The sequence below is a fragment of the Etheostoma cragini genome, chromosome 1, assembly GCF_013103735.1.
Source record: "Etheostoma cragini isolate CJK2018 chromosome 1, CSU_Ecrag_1.0, whole genome shotgun sequence".
Classification (NCBI taxonomy): Eukaryota; Metazoa; Chordata; class Actinopteri; order Perciformes; family Percidae; genus Etheostoma; species Etheostoma cragini.
The window spans coordinates 17,395,138-17,416,339 of record NC_048407.1 but is presented as its reverse complement, the minus strand read 5'-3'; the positions used below and the strand labels follow the sequence as shown (position 1 = coordinate 17,416,339).

The following is a 21,202-nucleotide window of genomic DNA, read 5'->3' as shown; positions in this document are numbered from 1 at the left end:
AAGTAATTGTAAATTGTTTTCTTCAATGGTGTTAGGTCATTTGCTGCATTTGTTATGTTGCTCACTCTAAGTCTTCTTCTGTACCAAGCTGATACAAAATATAAATACTATGAGACCTTGAAGATTAAGAGTTTCTTTCTAACTTTTAAGTTACTTACAGGAGAACAAAAGGGAGAAACTGTATGCTTAGGAGTTAAAGGGGCTACAGTCGATATTCAGAACATTAAAGTAAAGAAGCAAAGAAATATTTGCTCTGTAAAGATACTGCATAGTGGAGTAATGGCATCCTCAGTCTGGATGAAGGGAAGTACGTTTCCAAGATAATTGCCTGACATCCGGTGCGTCAGCCACAAATGTCCTTCATATTCCGCTCTCTGTGAGTTGCCGTTTTTATAACGCCAATCTCTTTGGGAAACAACAACAAAAACTTCGAGTTAACAAGCTACATGCTGAAAATGGCAAGTTTTGAGACAAATGGTGTAAGTGTCTTGTGCGTTGGTATCAGACGTTGAGGGATGGAATAAAAATGTTGGTATTGGGGGAGAGTCTGAGGGGAGACAATCCCAGACCACTTTTAATGTCAAGAACAGCCCTTTTAAGTAGCTGTATAATATCATACCTTGTAGAAAAAGTCTGTAATATTAAGCCTGGTAATGAGAGGGCCGAGGCAGAAAAGTGTTTGGTTCTGAAAAATCAAAGCCCTGTAGCATACTATAAATAATAAGTCATTATTAAAGGTAGACCATTTTAATATTGGAATCAAGCTCAAATCTATTGTCATGATTAATTTATTACACTCTCTAATATGGTATGTCTAATTCATAAGAGAAGTCAAGATCTCCTCACTGAACTCTACTTTGCAACGCCCGAGGGGCATAACAATGGTAACCTAATGCACCTTGCCATTAAGTGCATGAAGCTGCTGGATGATTATCTTTGTTCTTTAGACCGGTGGGTGTGTCCGTGAGGCTCCAGGCACAGGATCAGATTCACCAAGACACACAATGGTACTGACATTGGACATATAGGAGCATATGGCCGATATCACGTAACCAGCCGGCGGTCTCCTATTGTTCGTACAATATCATGCGTTTTAGTGTGCATAACTTTTTGTACGATATCATACGAACCCGTTCAAGAGAATGTGTTTCATAGTTACATGGGCTTAGGAACCATCCTTTTTGAATATGCAGTGTAAAAAGCCAGAGACATGAAGGGTAACGGGGGGAAAAGAAAGATTTACATATAGGCCACCAGAAATGAACTTGGCCACTTAATTTAGGGGCAGGGCAACCAATGCTTAAATGCTTATTCTATTTTTGTTATGTTATGTAATTAAAGCAAAACAATGGTTGCTTTAAAAAAAACTTTTTATATGTTTACTATTGCTACTTTCTATGAACACAAGCATATCCTATCCAATTATTTGACTAATTGATTAAATAATTGGTAGAATACTACAGTAATATCGTGATAACTTTCCAAATTGATAAAATCATTCTCCATTCTAGTCGGACAACTTTTTTATTAATTATTTGAGTACTTTATCCATCACTAATAAATATAAGTTGTATACTAAGTGTGTCTATGTCATTGTTGGACATGTGTGCCCCTTTGGGTGCAAATAATTACTCAGACATGCAAGGTGACTCACCAAAGAGCCTTAAGCGAGATAAAGAGAAAGCGAGTAAAGAGAAGAGACAGCGGGATGGGGAGACAGGCGGGTGAAAGATTTGAGGAAAGGGAATATAAATGATGACTGAGAAGTTGTTGCAAAATGAAAAAGTGGAGGTACAATCTTTCATTTAAAACGTCTCAGAAGTCTAACTGCTGGCAGAGGAGAGGTTTAGCAACGTCAAAATTGGCAAAATCATGTAGGAGCAGCGTTCGTTAAAGTGGGTTCCCTTTTTGTTTGTTCTCTTACAAGCAAACAACGCCAAACAACATGCATTACTGCCAATGGTTTCACTGTTCCATTAATCAACGTGGCGGTAATGCCCCAAGAAAGGCAAGCAGGAAGAAGACTATTAACCAGTAAACCGGTGTTAAGAATGTAAATTTTTTATGAGGAAGGAAATGCATTTAACACGTTAGGCCTCAAGGCTTTACACGATGCATTTTGGTGAGTTACACCGAATGCAAAAAAAAATTGCTATGCTCCACAGGGCAGCTTTAATAAATCAGTTTTTACTTACTAAGATTTATTAAAAATAAACTGTTTTGGCATTATATGCAATCAATAAATGTCAATAAATATGTACATAACGAAAATGATGTTGATTTTGCAGCTTTTTGCACGGTACTATTGCATTTTGCCCATTAGAGCTTCTCATCACTGTTGGCTCACACCACCACACTTTTTTTCTTCCTTTTTTCCAAATCAGCTGCATTACAATGTCAACTTCATTTAACCTAAAATAATGCTTCTTTGATTGAAAACCCCTTAGTTCCACAGACATGCAGGAGTTTCTTTTTATTTTGTTTTATAAATATGAAAGCCTCTTTTTTGCCAGAGGGTAAAAGAATAAATGCTTTTATCAATATTTAATGGAATCTTTTATTCATATATCTTGCCTGTGGGATAAATATTGTTTGTCCACTAAGGGCTGTCCATCCAGTCTTACTGCTAAACCTAACAAACCACTAAATATGGATATACTGTACTTACATAATCTTTCTGTCAACAAAGAGAAGGCAGATGTAACTCAGCCTCTCCGATGTACTTTTAACTGTATGCTGTGAGCCGACTTAGGCAATGTCTTTAGTGTTGGAACCAACCTAAGTGATAAATCAACATGAACATTAAACACAAGTGAATCAAAGCTTTATTTTATCAAGCCTATCTGGATGGATGATGTAACAAGTTGTAACTGGTTTTGGGGCATGGAGGAAAGAAGAAATAGAATGATTACTGAAGCCTGTGAGAGTCTTATATAAACGATCACTCTTATGCTGAGTTGCAGATGCTAATTCCTTGCTTTTTGCTATTAAATCCACCAGTATTTACATATTGCTAAAAGCACCACCTTAAATATGTAAAGCCTTAAACGTAACTGTGAAACAAAGCTACTGTTTTCTGTATTCATACTGTATCTTAGCTATGGATGAAATGCAGTGCAACTAAATGAAAATAACTAATTTTACCCTCTGTCAATCTCTCAGTTTATCCTCTTTTGAGACTCTGTAACCCTGCTTCTCCCTTTCTACAACAAATTCCAGCAGACATCCAACTCTTTTTCTCTCACACATCCACACACAGTTCCCTGTCGCATATTTGCACACTCTTTCCCGTTTGCGTTTTTTTTTCTTCGCTATTTATCTCAGCGTCTGTGTGTCTGATTTGTGTGCTCCTGTGATCCATGCAGCATGCCATTGTTTTATGATTCTGGGCCTCAGTGCCACAGCAATCTAGGACAACATCACAAGGAGCAGACGCTGCAAATACTGTGGCATACTGTATGTAGAATAAAGAGACACAAAGAGACAGACATAGAGAGGGGGACCATTGATGAATAGAGAGGTTACAACATGATGGATTCTTTTTTTTTGCTGGCACAGTTTTAAAAAGATAGAGAAAAGACCATAGTCTGCTGATGTTATCTGAGCTAATCTTCATCATATCTATCTATTTTCTGTCTGAAAAACTGATGGAGCATTTTTTCCACGGAAGCTTGTCTTCCTCAGGTGCATCTTTTTCGAGGACATGACAAACCTGAAAGTAGCCTGAAAAATTCAGGATTTGGTTTTGCATTCTCTTCTTATCCAACTTGAGAATATCCCACATATCCCTCTTGATGGTTCCTCTAAATTATTCAAAGCATTATTTATAAATAAACACTGACTTGGCCTGTACCCAGCTGTCTGTTTCCCTCTCCTGTAACTCAGAAACCTCCAGCAACCAATCCCTCCAACTGAGTAAACAACCATAAAACTTACCAACCAGCCCCAAAACATCAGTTTTATGTCCTTACTGTACCTTGTCATAAACCTGACTCCCCTGCTTTTTTTCCTTGCTTTTTCAATATTTTCCTTCTTTCTTAGGCGTACTTGAGGCTTAGCAATATTGGTCTGTTTGTTAGTTGGTCCACCACTTTGGTCGAGTTACCCAATATCTCAACAACTATTGGATATTTGGAAATGAACAGACAAGGTGGCGATATAAAATGCCACCTTGGAGATGGATGCCATGAAGGTTACATCAGAGTCTAGTAATGTAAATGTACTGAACCCTCTCACAAAGTATAGCTTTAGTAAACCCATAGTTCCTATAGTAATCCATCTTTCATTATGATGCCAAGCAGTGTGTCAGATCACAGTTAAAGCCTGGTCAGACGTATAGTCACAAACACATGTTAATTGGATTCACATGTTGATAACAATTTGATTCAGGCTGATCTGTACCACTGTTTTACCCTGTCTCAATGTGTATGTCTGAGAGGGATAAACATTTCTGAGCTTAGTAGTGCATGACGGTAGAACTATTGCATATTTAGGGTCTAAGCTGGCCCAGCCTTGGGATTTTTGTTACATGTTTCAAAGATGAATTCAGATATACATATTAATTCCCCACTTTCTTGAAACTATCTTTTTATACTCTCCCAATCACCTCTGCTTTGCTTACTCTCCTATCATCTCTCCAAAATCCTCAATGGAGTGCCATCGTTGCCCTCCATCCTCCTCCTTTCCCTCCCTCTCCATTCTTGGCCACTTTCCATCAATGCAATCTCAGCATTTTGAATATATGATAGTATTAGATATTAAAGGGAAATAAAAAAACATTAGAACTGAAGGGAAATACAATTGAAGGAGAAAGCAGCAGAAGTTACGCTGGTGCAGGAGAACATCAGCTTGACACTGAGGCAAAAAATGGATGAGGACATCGCTACACATTGCAAACACAGACATACACTCATTATGCATGTGCAAAAACCCTGATTTACAAACGGGTTGGGACCCACCATTTTCCTAACCTGTAAACAAACACATTCATATTTCTCCATCTCATTTCCCTGCAATGGGGACCGTGTATAGATAGCTAATAACAAGAATATGGCAATTCATCAGTGGCTGTGTGCAGGTGGTGGGTGTTTAGTTATGGAAAATATGGGTTGCTTGTATCAAAAGGTTGTGCTGGTCATACCAGGCTTTTAAAAGCACTTTATATTATATATGTGCATTTGTACTTTCAGTTTTATAAATAGCCTTTCTGTCTTTTCTGTGGATCCTCAAACACAAATTCACTACATCCACTGTAACATACACAACACTCTCATAGTGCTGGCTAGACAAACAACAGACAATAAGAGCAGTGCACCAAGAGTGAGCAGACTACTGATGAGTGAAGGGAGGAGAGAATACCTATTTGTAGTCAATAGTAACCCAAGAAATACATGGGTACTGCACAGACAAACATATATCAAAGGGAAGGATTACTGTGCTGCACAATCAGGAAGGAAATATACAAGAAAACTGAAGAGTCACACGGGAATTCAGTAAGAGAAGTGCATTTCAATACAACCTACTCAGAATTTTCTTAAGTTAATTCACTGCCTCTGCCTGTCCAGTTTGTTCTTCAAGAGCGAGGCTGAGTCCCCTCCATGCCCTCGGTGCCTCAGGAGAAGAAAGCTACTGCAAATCTTTAGCTGCTGCTCAGCAGCCCTGAGACGGACACAGCGGCCGCACAGTGACCAGGTGCTGAAGGCTGAAGTAGACATCATCCTTGGGGGCTCTATTCAAGGCCACCTCATCCAGCAACGCACACCTCTGCTTTCATCGGTGGGGGAGAAACAAAAGTCAGGATCGCCAGGCCTTAGACCAGAGTGAAACTGGCAACTGAAGGTTGATGGGGGGGGGGGAGAAGCTTAAATTCTCAGACACCACAAAGTGAGAATTGTCAGATCAGACATTGTGCTTCTGTCTGAAACAGAGGGGATTGTTTCATGATAGGATGTGGCAGACAAGCCAAATAGTCTACGCTACAGCTAAAACAATAAATTGATTGATCAATAATTGACAGAAAGAAATTTATAACTATTTAGATATTCATTTATGATTTAAGTGTGTAATCAAGCATCAAGACTAAAAGTACAGCCATGCTGGCAGCTCTATGACACTGTACTGAGTATATAATGGTGCTTTAGGATACATGCTAATGTAAGCATGCCATAATGCTCACAGTGACAATGACAACATGCTGATGTTTAATAGGTACAATATTTAGCATGCTAACACTTATTAATTAGCACCAAATACAAAGGAGGCCTTCAGCAGAGAGATATTTTAGTATGGGCTGTGTTGCCAATCTGAGCCCAAAGAAAAAAATCTGCCTATTGCCTTTGGTCTTGCTTATTATCAATACAATTTGTCAAACTAACAAGCCCAATCTGTCAACACTATCATTAGACCAATATTGCCACAGAAATGTGCCACTAACATGGCTAAAAAATATACATACAGTACATATGCAATATATTGATTGGTAATAAAAAACAATAGATATTAGTATGAAAGAATATTGACTGAGACGTCATTGACCAGTGCAGCTGGAAGTTGGATCACACAGCAAATTATGGGGAGTGATTTAGCTGATGACGTGATTCGCCCCAACTCTCAAACACCTTATACTGAAGCTAATCGAGCAAGTACAATCATGACCTCTTTCCCACCCCGGATTTAATAGAAACCGATTGTGGTGAATAATGTAAGACATTGTTCCAAGGACAGCTGCCTTAAAGAACCAAAGACCTTAGGCAGCTGAGCAGGTGTTTTATTATCCAGTACAGGTAGAAAAGGTTAACGTTGATGTTTAATTCCAGAGGCATACTTGTCCATCATGTATTGTGCACCATTTAAGAGAAAACACCAACTAAGTCTTGTCATAACATGAGTGAAAGTTTGCAAGAAAAGTAAAAGATGGGAATGTGCGCAAGAGCTAAGTATACACACCAGCTTTCCCTACAGGGACCACGCCTCCTAAGTGTGACAGACCTCCAGGATTCCACACGCTACCCGGACACAAGCTGGCGCCTGCTCTATCCCCTGGCAATGCTTTGGTTGGGATGTCTGATATAAGTCAGACAACGTATAAACCTAATTAACTGCGAACTAAACATTTGTGCTACATTTAAAAAAAGTCCCTGAGAGCCTCTTTGCATTAGCTTATTTAATTATATTGCCTCTCTACTACCTGTTATGAATAATTTACCAGTCGGAAATAAATGATTTTTGCCAGGAAGCGGAATCTAAAACTGGATCAGATGAAAGTGCAGTGTATCATCAGTGCTGAGACACCAGTGTTTGTTAGTATTTAATCGCATTATCATAACATTTCAAAGTGACACAATGAAGAAAAACTGGAGGGAAGACTGAAAGAGTTAGTGAAAGAAGATGGGGGTTGGTACACTAACATAGATTTGTAAAGCAGAGGAAACAGAACAATAGAGGAGTGAGGAAATGAAGGGTTGGGGTGTGACAGTGACAGCAATGGTGCCTTTTGGGATCATTGATGCTCCCAACTCAAACTTTTTACAAATCCAAGACTGTGTTTGTATGTGTATGTGCATGTTCATACTGATGTTCTTCTCAGTTTGGCATTAAAATCATGTCTATGTGTAGGTCTGTTTCACCATCTGTTCCTGGCGAGCCTGCTGATAGCTCTTCTTATAATATCCTGTTCCCCTCTTTCAGTCTAGGTGGGGTGTACATGTTTTGTGACTCCTATTCTTTGTCATTCGTCCACTCATCCATCCATCCATCCATCCATCCCTCCATCCATCCATCCATCTATCCATCCATTATTACAGCCAGCCATAAATCATCCATTTAAACAATACATTTTTGTTTCTTGTTCAATAATATGGGAAGTGCCAAGCACTCTTACTCTTGATGCAACAGCGATCCCCTTTCTCAAGCTTCTATTCTGCTCCGGAGTACAAACCACAAATAGTCCTTACTCCATCCATCCATCTTTATCCGCTTATCCGGTATTGGGTCACGGGGGGAGCAGCTCCAGCAAGGGACCCCAAACTTCCCTTTCCCGAGCCATATCAACCAGCTCCAACTGGGGGATCCCGAGGCGTTCCCAGGCCAGGTTGGAGATATAATCTCTCCACCTAGTCCTGGGTCTTTCCCGAGGCCTCCTCCCAGTTGGACATGCCTGGAACACCTCCCTAGGGAGGCGCCCAGGAGGCATCCTTACCAGATCTCCGAACAAACTCAACCGGCTCCTTTCGACGCGAAGGAGCAGCGGCTCTACTCCGAGCTCCTCACAGATGACTGTGCTTCTCACCCTATCTCTAAGGAGGACGCCAGCCACCCTCCTGAGGAAACCCATTTCAGCCGCTTGAACCTTGGATGTCTTGACCATAGGTGAGGGTAGGAACGAAAACTAACCGGTAGATCAAGAGCTTTGCTTTCTGGTCTAGCTTCTTTTTGTCACAAGGGTGCAACAAACTGAATGTAATAACACACCCACTGCGCCGATTCTCCGACCAATCTCCTGCTCCATGGTCCCCTTACTCGCAAACAAGACCCCATGGTATTTAAACTCCTTCACTTGGGGTAAAGAAGCATTCCCTACCTGAAGAAAGCACTCCATCGGTTTCCTGCTGAGAACCATGTCCTCAGATTTAAAGATGCTGATCCTCATCCCAGCCGCTTCACACTCGGCAGCAAACCAATCCAGTGAGTGCTGAAGGTCACAGGCTGATGATGACATCAGGACCACATCATACACAAGGAGCAACGATGAGATCCCCAGCCCACCAACAGCAACCCCTACCCACCCCGACTTTGCCTAAATATCCTGTCCATAAAAACTACGAACAGGATTGGTGATAAAGCGCAGCCCTTGTGACGGCCAACCCTCAGCTGAAACGAGTCCGACTTACTGCCGATAACCCGGACAAAGCTCTCTCTGCCTTACTCATCCTGAAAATAATGTATACACCACTTCAAGGGTATTGTTGCAAGCAGTGGGTTTCCAAAGAGGTTTGGTTCCATCAGAAGCTTAGAGATCAACAGTCAGTGCCAAACAGAGGGCCTGTGAGAAGCTTGACCTTCTCCAAGAAGCCTCACTGTTCATTCAGCTGTTAGAAAAGCATGATGGGCTCCCGGGCGGCACAGAGGCACAGAAGAAACGCTATAGTGCCCGTAGTACTGCAAATTGGCAGTGTTTGCTGGTCTTGTCTTTGCAAACCTATCACCATACAAGAATGTTGATACTGGACAAACAACACCCAGATGACTCTAATGACAACGTTTTTTCATATTCAATGCCAACGTTTTTTGGTGGGCGCATTTTTAGGTCTTTACTTGAGAGGACAGCTTAAAACGGGAAAGGGGAGAGAGAGGGAGAGTGACATGCAGCAAAGGGCTGCAGGTCAGAATCAAACCTGCAGCCATGGTGCACATACTCAACCTGGTGAGCTACACGACGTGAGTTCTCACTTTCTACAATTTCTTTGCACAGAAACCAGCGTATGGTATGGGAAGATAGTAGTAATGGCAACTAAACTATCTGGTTAGGGCTAAAACACAACCTGGTTACAGATAAAGCTATAGTAGGCAATATATTTTTGGCGTTGTTGGGCAAAGATTCCATAATAATGTTTTAGCATAGTCTGAGAGAAAACTAAACCTCTGTATCTCTTCCTGGGTCTGTTTCCAGGCTTTTGAAAATCTAGTAGATGTTGGGACACTTCAGCCAATCACAGGTAGTTTCAGAGACAGTCCCTGTGCGATATAGAAGGGAAAGGGAGAGCTGTAGGAAAAAGTCTTACTCTACTTCAAATTCTTGTTTTCAATGTACCACTGGTGGTTCGAAATTGGAACGCACCATAAAAGGACGTTATTACTTGCATTAAACCGTCATCAACACGCTCAAGTCATACATCGTTAGAAAGCTTAAAGTCTTGTGATTCCATCAAGCTCCCGCACAAAGCATAAGGTGACTCACAACGGTTATAATCACGTTCTGAAGTAAAGAAACACAGAAAGATTTGAGTCTAATCGAGTGGGTGTTTCCTACCTGTCTCCTCGTGTCTTTAATCACAGCGGTGAAAGATCGGCAAAAACTTTGTTTTCCTACATGGCCAACACTCCAACGTATTAGAATATCCAAGCCTTGTAATCCATAATTATCTGGTCCCCTCACAATCTTGTAGTCTCTGGCCAAGTTTCGATGTAGAGAAATCTAGATAGTGCATACTTTCTTGGTTTTTATCGCTTGTAACATTTTCCCAAACTGGCATCCCTGTGTAGCCAATAAGAAGACGAGTTGATTGATATCAAACATGGCCAGAAAAACCTTACCCTGTGATGTCTCCAGCTGTCTCAAAACAAAAATATGGCATTCTTATGGCATTTCAACATTTCATCAAATTTTGATTACTTATTTTTATAAATCTATGTATGTACTTCTTTCAGACATATCTGTGAGTGATGTGGACGTGTTTTTGTATTTCAGAAGTATTGTATTTTGCACTTTTTTGGCTTTTTTAGAAATAAGAAATAAGACAAACGCACAGACATATCTGTAGAAATACATTCATATAAAATCCATTTTATAAGTCATTTTTTCTGGATTTTTTCTGTTCTAAGTTGAGACATGTGGCCAGGGTACTATTTTAGTATATAGCACCTGTAATATGCTTACAGTAGTGCTTTTTATTAATTTTTCAGATGATTTACTTGGATGAAAATAGAAATTCTGTGATCTAACCTCTGTAGCTCTGTGTCAGTAAGGCCTAGTGTCACACTGCCACTAAAAACAACAAGTTGAGAGTGTTAACTTCCCAATGAACTCAGGGTCATCCCAGAGGGCCAAAGCATGTGGAAACTGCAGCACTTTTTTAAGGGTAAAAATTTAGGCGAGAAAATCATATATTTTCAAGTGTTTTTTTAAACACAAAGGAGAATATTAAATGAATGTCTGTGCTGGCACATTCTGGTCTCCTCTATGAAAGTAAGACACCAAACCCAACCACACCCTTACATTAACCCTCGCTACATAAAGGTCACACTACTTCCTGCAGTGGATTTGGCATTAGATGTAAATCGTGAGGAGCAAAATTTCCCAATATGGACGTAAACGCATTGGACACGGGACTGCGTCTTGATTTGTGACTCCTATTGTTTGGTTTGGGCCCCTGTGCTAATGTGGGCTGGAATCTGAACATAATAACCTGAAGCATTGCAACCTCATGGCTGACAGCTGAAAAGAAGTGGCTAGCATCACATGGCGGTCTACACACTCTCCAGGCCAGGGGTGGGCACTAGCAGAGGAAAGGACCACAGCGGGAACTGGCTACTCCAAACTGAGGAGTAAATACAGATAGACATAAAGTGTGTGCGTGTGAAGATTCAACATTTGTTCTTTGCATCACACGTTCGAGACAATGCTCCAATAAATCTTTTACGTTAATTCTATACAGAAGTGTTCTTCTGTCTCACCCCACAAATCTTATCGAGACATCAGACTGAATATATTTAGTTGAAAAAACTCTTTTAGTTTTTAAATACTTCAGCATTTGTCAGCATTTTACCCAACAGAAGAGCTTCTTTTTCATTCCTGTGTCTTTCTTCTCTTAACTGTTTCTGTGTACAGTGTCTGGAGACCAGTGTTGCTTCAATGAGCTCGCTGATTAAAAGCATAGTGTAGCCAATGTATCTTTCCCTCTGTTGCTTCCTTTTCAAAAGTACTCACTACTGTGAGGCATAACATAGATATTCTCTCAAAATATAGATGCCTCTCTCTCTGCCTCTGTCTTCAATTATCTATTTCTATCTTTCTCCACCAGCACCCTATATCTGTCAGTAACATTGTCAACCCACACTGTTAGTACAGTGGTGCTTCCTGATTCCCAAATCTATTCTCCGCCATCTCTGGCTGTCTGTTTTCCTTGTGCGTTACTACATAATTGCAAGACACTAGGTAAAACTCAGACAACACGGTAAACGGGGTCAAACGAGATGAGAGACAGAACCCAGACAAATGTAGCAAACAATGAGGATGCTGTCTTCAGCATGAAGATGCTGCTGCAACAAAGTTATGCAAGAGCACAGGCATGTCTAACCAGACACCACACATACAATACGCAAAATACACTAAATGTTGAAATGTGTTTGTCATTTCCAAAACAGGTTTGTGATTGTGATATTAACTACAACATTTAGATAGGAACAGATAATGGCTTTCCAATATTTATCACCTCCACACACCATTAAACACAAACTGACAAGCTGATGTTAGGGACCGCATCAAAAGGGTCTGCAAAATGGCCAAGAGAGCTCTTTTTTAAACATTCGTAAATAGCGTTCTCTTTTTTTCACAGATACTTTAAAAAACTTTATTTGTGCGGTCTTTCTCACATTGTACGTGCATCGTCCTTTTTTCAAAATTATGCAATAAGACCAAATGATATTAATGAGTAATTCAACACCAGGCTGAATAGTAGTCTTTCAAGCCTGTTTCACCTCAGATCCAATGCAGAAAGGATCACGGGTTGGGTGTGGTTGGGTGTGGTTGGGTGTGGTCAGAGGCTGTTCTGTTGGGTTTTTGAAACTCTTGGCCCTTCCCTTTGCAGTGCACTGCAGGAAGGCTTTGACAAACCAAGCACAAAATACTACAAAACATATCTCTTCTTATGCTCCACAATGCAGTCATTTCTCTAGTTCACAACACATTTTTCCTACAGTTAACTGTGCTCTTGTAAAAAAATACACAATACAATCCAAACCGATATCTCAATTTCTATTTTATTTTACCAGTAATGTTTTATTGCAACCAATCCAGGAAATATCACTCAAATTTGCGTTAGTTTATGCATTTTTTTTTTTAAATGGCTGGATCTGTTTTTACAAATGAGCTCTTCTAAGAAATCCACTATTGCCCACTCACAGTTCACAGTGGGTTAGGGTTAGCAGGATCAAATGTGAACAGGCTATTCGTCTATCAAGGAGTTAACACCTGTAGACATTCAACCATTTATTCACATTTGCACAGCTCTGCACTGTACCCAACGCCAACATCCCTGTCATTTATGGTTAACGTTACTGCTAATGAACAACACTACCGCGGAAGCCAGGTCTCCCCGATCTGTGTGAGTTAACCACAGAGCTACCTGTGTTTGCACCCCATTCCGGCTCAGCCAGCTCCATGTGTACTTGTGTCATGTCAGAATTGAAAGCCGTGTGCAGCCATTCCTAGCCCGGACTGTGGAGGTCAATCAAACTATGGTGAGAGCCATGTGGAGGCAATCCCAACTCAGACTAATTTTTTTTTTTTTTTTTAGCACCTTTAACCATAACAATCTCACATTATCAAACAGATTTATTTTTAAACAGTTGTTTTGGAATGCACAGAAGAACGTCATCCTGCCGATAGAAATTGTACAAGAGGGCATGGACAATCATCGTATTTTGTCGTTCAATTTGGAGCACTGACTTGTTGTGCGTTACACCCCTAGCTTAAAAAAATAAATGGCACTAAAAGCTAGTCATTTTACATCTCACATTTTGTTGTTTTTCTTTACAACTAAAGGACAGAATGATGCCGTTACCTGAGAAAAATAAATGTTTTTGTCAAATCTTTTATTTCAAATTGTACATCATGAAGAAAATAGTTTTTACATTTTTACTGAAACAGAAGAATGTAATGATTCAGCTGTGCTCATCACACACAAACCCATCTCCCTCTGCGTCACACATTTTGTTGCTTTAGGACCCCACTTCTGTCTGACTTTTTTATTTAGCTATCCTGTTGACGTGATCATCTATCATATTCCTCTTTGGTTGTAAAATATGTGTTAATAGAACAGACTAATATTTCCCCTTTCATGGCCTCAGTGTTTCTGATCTTAAGTCTGTTAATCTAAGTGGCTTGCTTTGCCACATTGTGACTCAGAGTTAAACAGGGAATATAAGTACCTTTGTTTCCGATATTATTAATTACTGCTCTGTCTCTCTCTTCTCTCTCGCAGCTTGTCTCAAACCACTAATAAGATTCCAGCCCATTAGTTATGAACCATAACATAATTAAACATTTCCCTCTGAATCTGAATGCTACTAATATTAGGCAATTATCTTTGACTGTTAGCGTGCCGGATTAATGATGATTCTGTATTGCACCTTGCATTGAGGCCTACTTGACACCTGGGCTGTTCTAGAGTGATTAAAACAACACTGCAGGAAGGCTTTGACAAACCAACCACAGAATACTACGAAATGTATCTCTGCTTATGCTCCACACTGCATTCCTACCTCTTACTCATCACACATTTTTCCTAGAGATGCAAGTGACTGTGCTCTTGTAAAGAAATTCACAATAAGATCCAATCCAATATCTCCATTTTAACGTTATTTTACTAAATAATGTTGTGTTTTCTGTGTCCAATCCAGGGAATATTTTATGCATTTTTAGAATGGCTTGTATCTGTTTTTACAAATGAAGTCTTCTAACAAACTGACTACTACTGCCCACTTACAGCTCACAGTGGGTTGGAGTTAGCAGGATCAAATTTGAACAAGTTGTCAGTCTATCTAGGAGTTAACACCTGTAGACATTCAACCATGTATTCCCATTTACACCTGCAGCAATTAAGAGTGTCTTATTAAACTAACCTGTATCTCCTGTGCCTCTGATCCATGTTAAAGACAGTTTCTCTGTCAATGTAATTGTACAATTTTGTAATCGGTTACAGTGATTGTTTGACTTGACACTCACTTTTTAGAGACACAGCAATCCCTAGCATAATGTTATATTACATAAACAGTGTCCCAGTGAGTTCCACACACGATAGTATGCAGCTCTCTGATTAGAAATGAAAGCACTTGTATAAATTGGTACTCGGTATTGGTATTGATATCCTGCTTTGAGGTATTGCAAACAATATCAGACGAGAAAAAATTGCATTGTGCAATACGGTATACAGACATGCCCCAGAAATAATCCTGCTGCATGAACCTCAAGCATGAAGGAAAACATGGTTTCAAAGCACATGAACACTAATAATCAAACTAAGTACTGCTCTGTTGTGTTGATTACATTTTGTCACGTCCCAGGTAAATAACATTTCTGAGGGAGTATGAATGTTTTAGCAAACAAACACTTTATGCTTTCCTAAAATTACTCTTTAAATAGAATGTCCGCGGGAAAACATGTTAAACGTATTTCTGCTTTGTCTAGTCTATCCTAATCTAATATAACGTGACAATTAAAGCTGGCGGCTGGGGCTATACATTTTTTTGTATTGAATGTGAGCTATTTATGTGATTCCTTTTGACACAGTAGACAGCCTTTAAGCATAAAATACTATCTGTTTCAGTTATAGGGTAGAAGTGGTAAAACAGGCTATAGCCTTACAGACCATTAAACAACTTCAGGCATCTTCAATATGTCACACACAGTGAGTTACACTGTTAGAACAGCTGTTTTTCAGAGTAAGAGATTTACAGTTCAAAGACAGGCTCAGAGGTTTTCATGATTATTGTTGGTTTTTCTTTCATCATCATGTCAGCTTGATGGAAGATATTTACTTGAGGAAAAAATGTATGTACAGTAATTTGTGTAGAAAGTGAAAGTTTACCAAAGTAACATGAACATTTGTAAATCATACAAATATCAGCACTTTATACTTTTAAATATTATGCATTTTAATTATTTACTAAATATTTCTTTTCTATATTTCATTATAATGTACAATATGTTTTGGCTGTACTTGTAAAAAATCTGGGGATGAAAAGTTATTTAATTGACTTAATGTTATTAATATTGATGATGCACTTTCCCTTTGTGATTAATACCATACTCAATACTCAATGTCAGTCTATCTGTATATTTATTGTTCTCATTATTGGCAGTAGCAGCACTGATTTATTTATTCATTGGTAGAAATCATCTTACATGATGAACTTACATCGGTAGTTTTGAAATATAAAATCCTGTGCTTCAGTGTGACTTTCATATTTCACCTTTTCATCAATGCTCTTTGACTTGCACACCTCTCTCTCACAAACACCTCCCTCTCACTTTCAGATGCTCTCTCTCTCTCTCTCTCTCTCTCTCTTTCTTTCTGAGACACACACACTCTCTCTCTCTCACACACACACACACCTTTCATGTAATCATGAAATCACTTATAGTTGCAGATGGTGACTCATCTTATGTCCCTGGTGAAACCATATCGAGCAACAAGGTTATAAGACATTTTGGATGAGGGATAAAGCAGAATGCCACTGTGCAGGGCACCGCTCACCACATGGGGAACTCCTCACTAAACAGCATGCTTTACAGCTGGTAAAAACAAAGATATTAACTGACCATAAAGCCTGACAGCTGCACATAAAAAAATAAAATGTTATATTCCCTTGCCAGCAATATTACATCATTATCAGCATGCTTCTCAGATGTGAGAAAAGGAGAGTTTATAGAGAGATTTTCAACACAGTGTGTTTCAACATTGTGTTCTTACTATTTGTAACTAAAAGAAACTGGGATTCTTGCTGGAACTGCACTGCTGATATCTCAGCTATATTTTTCATTTGCAGTTGGAGAGTTTTTGAACATTATATGCAATACATTGGTGAAACGATTACAAGTCTACAGGTTAAACAGTGCAGGGGGTGGTCATACTGTTCATAGATTATGCTAAATGTACTCAATGAGAGTATAGTGGACACCAGACAAGTCATATTGGTGTCATTTAACAATGCATAATAAGACGTAGGCTGCGTCATGTCGACAGACATTCAGAGGAAGCTCTGCTTCAGCATCAGGTGTTAGTCAGTGACCTCGACCTCAGTATTAAGATTGGGAGTAAAAATACTCTGCATGGCTCTGGCAGTGGTATCAGCAGCTATTTACTCTATCATTACTTATCCTGATGGAGGGCTTCGTGTCATTACACACCGTCTGCTCTCTAATTCTCCCCTCCGAGAACATCGGAGGACAAACACACATCCGTGGCGACTCAATTACAGCAACAGTACAAACACAAGCAGATCGTGGCTACACCAACACGGCACGCTGCTCATCAATATGATCGAGAATGGATGACCTTGTGCATTTACGCTCAGGTCACCTCGTGTGAAAACGACCGAATCGGACACGTGCACAAGTGCTCAAGTGGCTGTCTCTCACAGACAGTCCCCACATTGCCACCTTGGGTGTATGTGCAACAGCCCTTCTCGCTGCCATGCAAGGTGTTTTGGTGAGAGGCAGCCATGCAATAAGAGAACCATCACACCAGTTACCATTAGCTTGTTGAGTATGACCCCCGCATCATTACTTGACATCAACATGACACACTCAAGGGCATCTGGCAACCAACGCGAGACCTTAAACTATACAGAGTATGGATTAAAACCATTCACCGATGGCCGCTCAAATCTTTTGCTCACCTTTGCTGTTATCTTCTTCTCTGTTGAGATGCATGGTTCTTCTTACCAGGTACTCATTTAGGCTGTCTTTGTTCTTGTAGCCAAAGTTGTTCTCTCTTCCAAAGAGTTCTCAAGGTAAACTCTTAGTCCAATTTTTTGGATTTGTGGTCCTTTTGCCCGCTTATTGTCTTGTTGGGCTGGCACGCATGTACGCGCCTGCACTTGTGCGTCCCCCTCCTCCTTGTTGTGTTGGATGTAGCAGGTAGTCTAGGTGATGTTTGGAGTCTGCATGTAATTCTCTCACACACACTTTCTCCCCTCTGTCTCTCTCAGTTTCCTTTTTTTTCCCCCTCAGTCCAGAGTCGCTCAGAGGGATGGTCGCAGCAAAGGTTTAAGGGAAGGGAGGAGACGGCAGGCAGACGGGCGGGGTGACGTGAAGGAAGTCGGTAGCGCCTACTCAGCTGAGGCGAGGAATCCGTGCGCCCTCAGTGTTGTTGACCGTTTAATCAGAGGCTCCAGACCACAGAGACATTTAGCGCACACTTTTAATCGAAACTACACGATGACGAGAAGCTCATGATGACAGCTGAACAGAAATCATTTTAGATATTCATATGCATAATTTGTATCTGTAGATATTACATATTACGTGTCCATGCAATAGCCTACAGCTTTCAGACTTGTTGTAGCCACCCTTTTTTTTTTTATAATTGTGGTGATTATGACAGACAGACCATTCCATTATAGCCTATGTTTTCCCAGTTAGTCCTCATAAACTGTCTTCCTTAAACCAGTGCTTTCATGTGGAATTCATAAGGATTCACATGTACATAAATACATTTTTACGCACAACATGCCGAAGTTGTAGCCTACACGTTTATCTCTTACTCACGTGTTGAGCCCTTTTTAAGCTTAATTTTCAATAGTGTCAGTGTCACGACCAGCCTGTGTGCTTTCATTATGACCACCATGTCATTACAGCCAATAGACCATACACTCGATAAGGCACATTTACTCACCGGACACGTTCGCTCAGAGCCCCGCGCGTAACATGGCTCACTGGCGGTCTCTAGTGTTACACATCAATCAGTGGCAGTAAAATGGGTGCTGATGGGGGAGACCAGTCGTCCCATCCACTATGTGCGTGCGTGTGCATGTGTGTGTGCGCGTGTGTGAGTCTGTATGTTTGCGTGCGCGCGTATGTGTGTTTGCGTGTTATTTTGGTCAATCATTTAACACTCTGTCTTGTATTTTACTCAAAATAGTATTATATGTATATTGTCATGCAACATATGTTGAATTCTACAAATTCAACAACAGGAACACAGAGCATGGAACTAATGCATAAGCTTATGGTACGCCGGTAACTAAGAAGATTATGATTAGTAAACTTGTTTGAGGCAAATTTGTAATTCAGGATTTTGGGGTTCTTAAATAAAACTGATTTAACCTGTCTTGATTTATCTTATATTATCTTCCATGCATGGTAAATAATTTGCAAGATCTGAAAATTACACAAAGCTTAAATCTAAATCTAAACATATTAAGCAAGGCTTTGATTAATCAAACATACATTTGTTTTCATAGAGAAAGCCCATAAAAACATGTGTTTTATGTCTCTATACCTGATTGACAAACAGTAAAATATGAGTTTGTGGAAACAAAACATTCCTATGTTGGATTATTATATTCAGTGCACTGCTATGTTGTCTTTGATGTACCGCTCAGATTTCTGTCTCACACCTTTGTTGTGATATCACCCTTGACATCTTTTGTGGTTTTATGTGCATCTGTGTAAAACGATTAGTCTTCTGGTATACCCCCGCTGATTTTGCTTTATGGCAAACATTTATGGAATCCATTTAATCTATTGCAGACCCACAACACCGTAATTCCTTAAAAAAATATGCTGTCTTTGTGTGTGTGTCAGACATAAGACACAAATAGCTTGTCATGTTCCAAGCTCCTCATTGCATCAGCTCTCTTTCTCACCCGCACTTTTTCTTCTCACACTATCTTTGTGATGAATATTTATTAGCCTGTCACAGTGTCTTCTCTGAGCTCAAAACAACACATTCATCAACACAACTCGAGCCATGCTTTAAACCTCCAGGGCTTTTTACAGTGATGTTGTGTAATTTCTTCATAAAGATTTACTCAGAGTGTAGGATGTTGTTTTATTTCAAACTATAACACAGAGGTTCAAGAGCACTCACATATCCCAGGTAATTTTAAAGCCATTTTATCGCAATCAACTCTTTTACTGCTATAAGCGTTAAAGCAACCCAACTGAGCAAGTGCACAGCACCCTGAAGAATTATGTGCTGTAATGTTACAGCACATTTATAGACCTCAGATATGCAAAAGTCAAGTCTGAACTATGCAACAAACAGATGGGCCAACAAATATTAGAGCAAATTTGATTTCATATGTCATTGTTATGATTTTAGCAATTGCAATATTGCTATACTCACGTTCTTGGTTATTGCTGTTCTCAGACCAGATAAAGGCATTTAAATTGCCCAAACTACTTGTTTTTTATTCAAGAGTGTCCCTACATTTTTCTGCTAAGGTTTTTATTTATTTGTTTAAACTTTGACTCATTGGCACAGAACTAAAAGAGTGACTAACAGACAGCTGGAGATGTTTAACATGGCATGGCAGTATTTTTAATTTGGACTGTAACCATTTTAACCGCCAGCTGTCAGTGGTACATTGGACCTTTAATGTGAACTCTGCCACGACACGACAGAGTTGCTTAACAAAATATGCCATTGACCCTTCTTTGTAAGAACAACATAACCTATGATATTAACATTGATTTTTCGTTTTAGATATTCAAATGAAGGACTCAAAGGACTGCAGGCTACGACTGAAGGACATGTAGGCTACACACTGATGGGAATAACAGCATTATAAATAACGGCGTTACTTTTTTCAGTAACGAGAAATCTAATTGATCACTCTTCCCATCTTAATAACGCCGTTACCGTTACTAATGAAAAATTGTTAAGATGTGTGTAGACTGTTTCAGTTAACAATGTATTGTATTATGTGTCCATTTCATAATAATATTCAGATTTACCATAAATAATTGAACATGCACATGTATTTTAAGTTCCATTAAAAATTCCATTTTAAAGCAACTTGGCCAACACTGCAATTTATCTAGGGTGCACTACTTTGACCCTCACACCATTTAGCTGCTCAGAAACCTTAAGAGACAACCGTTTGGGTTTGAGGACTTGTTGCTATTATAACACTTGTGTGTGATGTTGTCATAAAGGTCTACTATGTCTAAATATGTTTGTGCACATGGTAATTACAGTACACATGTTCAATGGTTACATTCTTTTTTACCCAGGGTCTATTAAGGTATTTATTGAAGTAAAATATGTAGAATGAGTAAAGTTGATTTTGAATAACTTTTTGTTGTTGTTGCTACAGTCATTGAAGGACTAAATCACAGTCAGACATCACCTCTTTGACAAAAAGCCAATACACTAAGATAAAGCTCCGGAGAAAGTTGAACTTCTCTGTTATAGTGGCCAACGTCTGGGTATTCTACGGAGCATCGACCCTTCATTAAAACAGACAGGCTATGATAGCTTGCGGTGTTCTGTTCTTTATCTCACTAAACATATTTACCTTTTTTGTAACATTTTGTTTAGATTTCAGCGCTGGAAATAACAAAGTTCAATGTCAAATTAAAAGAACAAAGAAATATAAAACTATTAAACAACATTTGTTAAAAGTGATTTTATGCTTAAGTTTTTATTTTAAAGTATAAATGATAAGTAAACAAAACACCAATGACCTTTTGATG

General features: G+C 39.5%; 1 protein-coding gene across 3 annotated transcripts in view; it reads right to left on the bottom strand.

Moving 5' to 3' along the window:
- syt7b (synaptotagmin VIIb) overlaps positions 1-17,921 on the bottom strand; it is a 93,876-nt gene extending 75,955 nt beyond the window's left edge. The window contains exon 1 of one of the 3 annotated variants that reach the window (XM_034870536.1): positions 17,398-17,921. In XM_034870536.1, the coding sequence (XP_034726427.1) occupies positions 17,398-17,431 (34 nt within the window). In that variant the 5' untranslated portion in view covers positions 17,432-17,921. The remainder of the gene's footprint in view (positions 1-17,397) is intronic. The other 2 variants (XM_034870527.1, XM_034870540.1) reach the window with 2 other exon arrangements.
- Between the last annotated feature and the right edge of the window lie 3,281 nt (positions 17,922-21,202).